The sequence below is a fragment of the Chenopodium quinoa genome, unplaced genomic scaffold, assembly GCF_001683475.1.
Source record: "Chenopodium quinoa cultivar QQ74 unplaced genomic scaffold, ASM168347v1, whole genome shotgun sequence".
Lineage (NCBI taxonomy): Eukaryota > Viridiplantae > Streptophyta > Magnoliopsida > Caryophyllales > Amaranthaceae > Chenopodium > Chenopodium quinoa.
Window position 1 is genome coordinate 1,690,445 of NW_018742810.1, and position 7,652 is coordinate 1,698,096.

Here is a 7,652-nt window from a genome sequence, read left to right on the forward strand (position 1 = left end):
CAGTTTGGGGTAGGTTAGTGGTAGTTTGAAGTGGTGGTTTGGGGTGGGTTAGTAGTGGTTTGAATCGGGGCTGCTGGTGGTGGTGGTGTTAGGTGGTGCAAGGCTTTTTTTACAGCGTTTTCTGATGGACTTTATGTCAGAATTTTTCGGCGTAATACTTTATGTCGGACTTTTCTAGGTCGGAAAATCTCTTCCGATGCCTGAATTCCGTCAGAAATTCCATCGGAAAAGTGTTTTCGACGGAAATTCCGTCGAAAAAGTTCGATTTTCCTGCAAATATGTTTACAACGACGGAAAACATGGTGTTTTCGACAGAATTATTCCGTCAGAAATTGCCTGTTTTCTAGTAATGATAAAGGAAAACGAACAAACATCATAAGAGTAGAAGGGGTACAACCTTATGACAAGGAAATGCTGACTTTTACCACCTGCCAATAACCACTTATTGGCTTTTACCACCTCCATAAAAAAGTTTGTTTTACCACAAAAAAAAAATATAAATAAATAAATAAAATAAAAGGTTGGCTTTTACCACCAATCATCCCCAAATAACGGATTCCATCCATAAATCCGTTAGTGGGGCCTAGCATGTACACGTGTCACCATATTATTAGGTAAATAATTTTTTTAAAAAAAATTAAAAAAAAAAAAAACCAGCCACCAACCGACTCCAAGCCACTGCCGGACCAGCTCCCAGCCCCACCGCCGGTACCGGCGGCCCCAGCCAGCCCTAGCCCCGAAACCCCCTCCCCTACCAATTTTCTAGTCCTTTCCCTATCCCCACCGGATTCCGACCCCCTCCGATCCCACCGGATTCCGACCCCTAAATAAGGCATCCTTGTTTTTCGGACAGATTTTATGGCAGCTCGCCCTAGCCCCAACACCGGATTTTGACCCTTTTTCTACCAATTTTCGATCCAAAACCCTAGCCATCGATTTTCAAGCCCTCTCCAACTAATATTTGACCCCAAACACTACTAAATTAAGTCAATATTTCACCAAAAATCCGTTGCCAACTCTAGTTAGCAATGGGTTGGAAACGAAAATTATTTGTTGCTAAAAGGCTTGTTGCCTTGGGATTTTGGCTAACAATTGCAAAACAATTTTGTTGCAATATTGCATTCATATAAATATAATTTCCATGATGGTTGTTGTTCTTGGTGCATGGGTTGGCAACAGATTACCATTGGTTGTTGCTAAAAGTAGCAACAAATTATTAATGTTGGTTCCTAAAATTAGCAACAAATTATTAATGTTGGTGTAATACCCCGTATTTTTTGTGTATTTTATAAATTATTTAATTAATTATAAAATATATTTTTAAAGTACTCAAGTATTTTAATTAAATATTTAAAGGGCTAAAGTATTTAAATTATTGAGTTTTATAAAAGTATAATTTATTTTGGGCTAAACGTTTATTAATCCTTACATACTCCTTGTGGACCAACCCATTTCATTTAAGTAAGCCCAATTCTTTTATTTGAACCTTTGTGGGTCAAATATTTCATAACTAAAGCCTATTTTTTTTAAGCCCAACCCTAGTCTTTATTCCCTACTCTATAAATACCTCTCAATACCCCAAAATTTTCCCACACAAGAGATCAAAAATCAGATTTTGAGGTAAGTAATCTATTTTTTTTTCCCTTAATTTTCTTTTCTTTTCTTTTCCTTCTTTTCTTTTCCTTCTTTTCTTATTCTTTCTTTTTCTTTTTTTTATGATGCTGTACGTGAGGGTTTTGGGAGAAACAAACCCCCACCTCACGCCACCTTGCACCACCTTGTTGCCGCCTCCAACATCCCGCTGGCGAGCCACCTCCGGCCACCCAAAAATTGCCGGCAACCACCCCACCGTGAGCCACCCTTATCTCCCCTCTTGTTTTAATTATTATTCCTATAATTATATACTATGGATTTTAGATTTTAATTATTGAAACGTGATTAGTATGTTTTATAATTGTGTTTTAATGATTAAAGATTATAAATTTCATATTGTAAAGTGTTTTAAATTATGATTTTTATAAAGTATTAAAAGTTAGGGTTTTAACTATTAAAGTGTTGATTTTTAGGGTTCTAATAATCAATTAAATTAAGGATTTCATTCCTATTGAATTTATAAAGATTTATTAAACATAAAAACGAATTTTAGGTAATCAAATTCCGATCTCCGTTCTTAATTATTTTTAATCCCGTTTTAATCACACTGATATTGTAACTCGTCCGATTTTTACAAAAAAAATAGTGTTTTCCGTGTGTAAACAACGTTCTAATCATAACTCACTACCTTTGGTAACGAGTACCACTCTCTCGTGGCCAAAATCAACCTCTAAATAGGGTTTTCGGACAGTTTTTGATTTTTGACGAAGGTTTAATGTTTTAAAAATAGTTTTCAGATTTATTTGGGGGGTTTAAATTTTAAAAAGTGTGCTAGAATTTTTATATAAACACCATGAATGAGTTTTTACTTTGTGGTTTTAATTACCCACTTAAAGAAAGAGTTTTAAAGGTTTTAAACCAAAATTTCGGCTTATTAGAGAAGGTTTAAAGTGTTTAAAAGTTGCTAGAAATTTGTGTAATCAAGGAAGTAATTGAGTTTTTGTATTTGGTATTGTAGGAGACTTTAAGTTGAGTAATTTCTAGCATCGTGGCTAGTTGGAAAGATGATTTAATTAAGGTACGTATGAGAATACGAGAAACTTGATTCTAGGAGCATGTTTAGGGACTTGGAAAAAAAAAACCTAGAATCATGCTAAGGAACTTGTGGATTGGTTGGCATTATTTGGTAATGAGTTGATTGATGATAAATGTGATGATTGGTTTAATTTATGTATGAGAAAATTTGCATTGATTTTCCTTATGAACATTATTTATGCAATAATTTGCAAAGTGAGCTTAGAGGCAAAAATACAAGGATATATGGAATGAATCATTTTAATTACTTATTCATTTGTATTGAAATGGAATGAGTAAAGAAAGAGTTAAAGTCTTATAAGACAAGATTGTGGATATGAGGTGCCTTATGCATTTAAGGTGTTTATACACCGAGGTAGTTAAAGGATGCAATAATACATGTTGTTTGTCACTAATAAATTAAGAATTGAATTGGAAACTTGAATGATTTGTATGATTGATGTATGATTGGTTGTGTTGATTGCATGCGAGTCATCACCTAATCTAAACTGGTAAATCACGTAAAGTGCAAGAAGCATGAGCAATAAAACTCTGGATTTGTGCACATCTAGAGTATTGAAAAATAGGGGTTGGGTTTCACGGGGTATTAGCCGTGTACTTTTCAGAGGCCGTCTGATCTACGAGTCTCTTGTTTTAAATTCTCTTAAAATTATAATGAGTTAGATGAGATCTCATACTAGCTATGGCGACGGAGTCGCGCCCGTCAACCATTGGATGTTTATTAATGTCTTCCGAAAGGAGGCATAGGGTTTTCTTATTTAATGTTCCGGAATGGAGCACGGGGGGACAACCCGGTCTATTGCTTAATCCAATCAATTAATGAAGTGGTCAATGCTACTTAAATAAAAACCTTGTAATAAGTAACAATTGAATCATGTGTTCGAGTCAATGGTTATATTGAGTGTATGGAATGCTTGTTAGTATCGTGCTAAGGCTCTTTACTGTGTTTCGTAGCTTGTATGTACTCAGCGTTGCTGATGACGTGCTTTTGTGTGTTTCTCTTGGTCATGGCCTTCGCCTTCAATGACCCTGTAATGATCCAATTCTTACACTTGTAAAATTGGGGAGTAGATTAACCACAGGTTTTTGCATAAACTGATTTGCATCAGGGTGATGGGATTTGAGTGGAGCGTTGGTTATTCACTTAGCTTATTTTATATCATAAATCGAATTTTATTTTGGTTCTAATTCCATTTACTTTCTATTTTACTGGATTTGAATAAGGGTCGTTATGGTTCCAACTTGTAAGTCTAAATTTGGTTTTGATTATTAGTTTTGAAATTTACATTTTCTTTTAAAACTAAATTAGTTTTCCGCTGTTGATTTCTGAAACTAGCCTTAACGTTTTAACACGTGGGTGTAGCATACCAGTAATTCTCTCACAGGTTATTAAAAGTATTTACAGGTTACCACAAGTTATTACAGGTTAATACAGGTTTTGAAGAGAGAATTATTGGGGTGTTACAGTTGGTTCCTAAAAATAGCAACAAATCATTAATATTGGTTGCTATTAGGTTCAACCTGATCCCCTCGACTCGGCTTTGCATGTAAGGCTCTATGAATCCCCAGTCTCAAGAATCGCAGTTGGTAGGAGTCGAACTTGTGACCTCGAAGTCACATGGTGAAATTCTTACCAACTATATACCAAGTACTATTTGTATACTTCTATGGACATAATTGATAATAAGTGAACGAAATATCAGAGACGAAATAGAAAAATCTGTCTCTAAATTAGGGACGAAATCAAAAATCCGTCTCTATTTGATGTCATCATAGCAACAAATAATAAGAAGGGTGTCTCCAAATAATATTATACTTAATAATTAAAAGTGGTCTGCATATAAATTAACAGCTATAACACAACTTATTTCCAATGGCATTAAACTAGAATTTGATGTCATTATATATAACAACAAATAGTAAGAAGAGTATCTCCAATGGCAACAAAAAAAAATTTCGTTGTCATCAACTGACATTGGTAAATGGCAACAAATAAAAAACACGTTATTATCTAGGAACAATAGTTTAGACGACTTGATTCTAATGGAAACAATTCAAAAATTCATTGCCTTTGTTTGTTTTTAAATCAATACAAATAAAATATCAGTTGCCATAGTTTGTTGCTATATGGCAACAAGAAAAAAATATGATACAATCTAGTAACAACTAGTAAGACAATTTGTTTTAAACAGCAACAAATCAAAAACACGTAGCCATTAATTATTAAAAAAAGTAAAGCATAAAATGCTGTTTTTAATTAGGCAATGAAAAAAATTATTTTCGTTGCTATTTAGAAACGTTTTAAAAATCTATTGCCAAACTTAATTGTTATAAAGCTTTTATTTTTGTTGTGAAAACCCTAGCCACCGAATTTCGACCCTCATAAAGCCCCTCCTACCGAATTCCGACTACTCCGAAAACCCAATCCACCACCAAATTCCGACCTCCTCCACAGCCACCACCTAATTCTGACCCCCTCCCTAGGCCACACCGGATTTCGACCCCTCCCTAGCCCCACACGAAATTCCAACCAACTTTGGTGGGGTTGATTTCGTTCCCAGCTGGTTGGCATAAAATATCGGGAGATGAAGAGGAAATGTCAAGAAAGGTGGGCCCTACTAACGGATTCATTTACGGAATTAGTAATCCGTTAGTTGGTGGTGAAATCCAATTTTTGGAAATTTTGTTGGTGGTAAAATACAACCTTTTTTATGGAGGTGGTAAAAAGTCAATAAGTGGTTATTGGCAGGTGGTAAAAATCAAAATTTCCAAAATAAATACTAATTTGAATATAGCATGCCGTATTAACAAGATTGAACATTTATTGACACAAAATTGAACATATATATATAAAAAATTGGGATCATGTGAGAACCCCAATCGAATGCGTCCTGATCCCGAGTTGATGCGATTGATGCTCATGCCTTCATGACCCATGTTGGACAATGATGAGGGTGATGATGACGGCGACAATAGAACATTATTGGATTCTTTGCCATCATCAGCTGTCACCTCAATTATTACTCTGCTAAGTGTCCGAAGATGTTCACAAGGACGAAGATTATGATGAGGACAAAGAGTTTCATTCTTACAAACCCAAGGAGCTACCAACTAATGAAGAAAACTTACGTATTTTTGGTAAATTATATTCACATCGCCAAGACAAAAAGCAGCGCATTCGTTCTGTTGGAGGACTCCGCTGGCCTCTTAAGAATATCACCAACTTAACTAATCCTGCTAAAGTTGTGATGATTGCTTTGAATATGGACAATTTTAACGAGCTCGACCAATATCATATTAGTAGTACTTGTGAGACAGATGCGCATGATGTCCTAATTATTCTTGTCAAGTGGGACAAGTTTAGCTATTTGTTTCTTAGGAAGCTTAGAAAATGCCTTCCTGATGTGCCTATTGTTGCAGCAACTGATTTGGATATCCGTGATCTTGAGCCCTTGATCTTTCTGGATACACCACCTAAGGAGGTACCACGGCTGTATGGTGGTTGGGATTTGTCCAAAGATTGCGAGTCAGTAGGTGTCAGCGATGTTGATTTTGTTAATATCAAGTGGATGGGATTAAGGCCTTCTGACTTTCTGAATAGATCTCCTTTTTTCAAGTACCTCTCAAGCCGATTTTCATTTTGCTCTTTCCCTCCGGCAACTACTAAATCTGCAGAGTTAATAAAAATCAGCAAATTCTTCTTGCTCATCCTTCTTTGCGCCAGAAGGTTGAGTGGATGAATCAATTGAAGGCTCTGATACAACTTCTGTACCATCCAAGTTTTCCATGCAATGCATCTAAGAGATATCTTCCAGAGAAATTACTCCTTCAAGATTGGGTTTGATTTTAAAATTACTTTTATGCTTTTATTCAGCAACTGATAAATTGCTTCTATTCCTGTAATTAGATGTTTGGATTTCATAAATGCATATCTTGTGTCTTTACAAGGTTCTGCAATGGTTGTAGTTTGTCATTGATGTTAAGCTTTATGCGATGGTGTTAAGTGTTTTGTCGTTAACATTAGCTTTGTGTTTGTTTTGTTGTATTTTCACTGTTTAATCCTCTGTTCCAAATTGGATGACACTTTTGTTTTTATCACATTTATCAATGCAAAAATTCAATTGAAAATATCTTTGATTACACTATTTCTTAATAACTCCTAAAATATGAGTAAACTTTAGTGTAGCTTATCAACAGTGTTGTTCCTTTTTTTCCCTTTCTTTATTTTTTTTTATTACTTTCTTGCCCTTTTTTTCCTGGTTTTCATGTCTTCATTTTGTTTTGGTTGTTCTTATCCAACTGCAAGAGGGTAGGAGAAATTTTCAGAATCAATTTATTGTCTGAAAGAGCTTGATACATTTGATCTGTCTAGGAATAGGCTATCTGGGAAGTTTGCTGAATCTATAACTGAGTTGTGAAAGCTGACAAAGATTGGGCTGTTTGCTAACAATTTGACTGGAGAAATCCCTTCAGAGTTAGCAAATCAGACTCTTTTGCAGGAATTTGATATATCAGCTAATCATTTCTCTGGGAAGTTGCCTCCAGACTCCAGAAATTGCAAATCTGAAGAACCTGACAGTTTTTCAGCCGTATGAGAATGACTTTGTAGGGGGACTTCCTTGTGATTTTAAAGAATTACGCAATCTTATAGGCTTTTCGATTTACAGGAACAACTTTCAGGGAAAATTCCAGCAAATTCTGGGAGATTCTCTCCATTAGTTAGTATAGAAATTTCTGAAAACAATTTTACTGGTTCCTTTCCTAGGTACTTGTGTGAAAGCTGAGGCCTCCAGTTTTTGCTTGCTCTGAATAATTGGTTTTCCGGAGAAATTCGTGGTTCCTATGTTGAATGTAAATCACTTGTGAGGTTCAGAGTCAATCACAACCGTTTGTCAGGGCAACTTCCCGAGGGTATATGGGCAATGCCTAATGTAGATATAGTGGATTTCAGTAATAATGAATGA

The 7,652-nt window shown here is 35.4% G+C and overlaps 1 protein-coding gene across 1 annotated transcript; it reads left to right on the top strand.

Moving 5' to 3' along the window:
• Nucleotides 1–5,951: 5,951 nt before the first annotated feature.
• Nucleotides 5,952–7,652, top strand: LOC110725095 (probable LRR receptor-like serine/threonine-protein kinase At4g36180). The gene is made up of 5 exons (XM_021904564.1): nucleotides 5,952–6,304; nucleotides 6,596–6,647; nucleotides 7,110–7,277; nucleotides 7,356–7,453; nucleotides 7,562–7,652. Exons 1-5 carry the CDS (start codon nucleotides 5,952–5,954, stop codon nucleotides 7,650–7,652), a joined length of 762 nt encoding a protein of 253 aa, XP_021760256.1.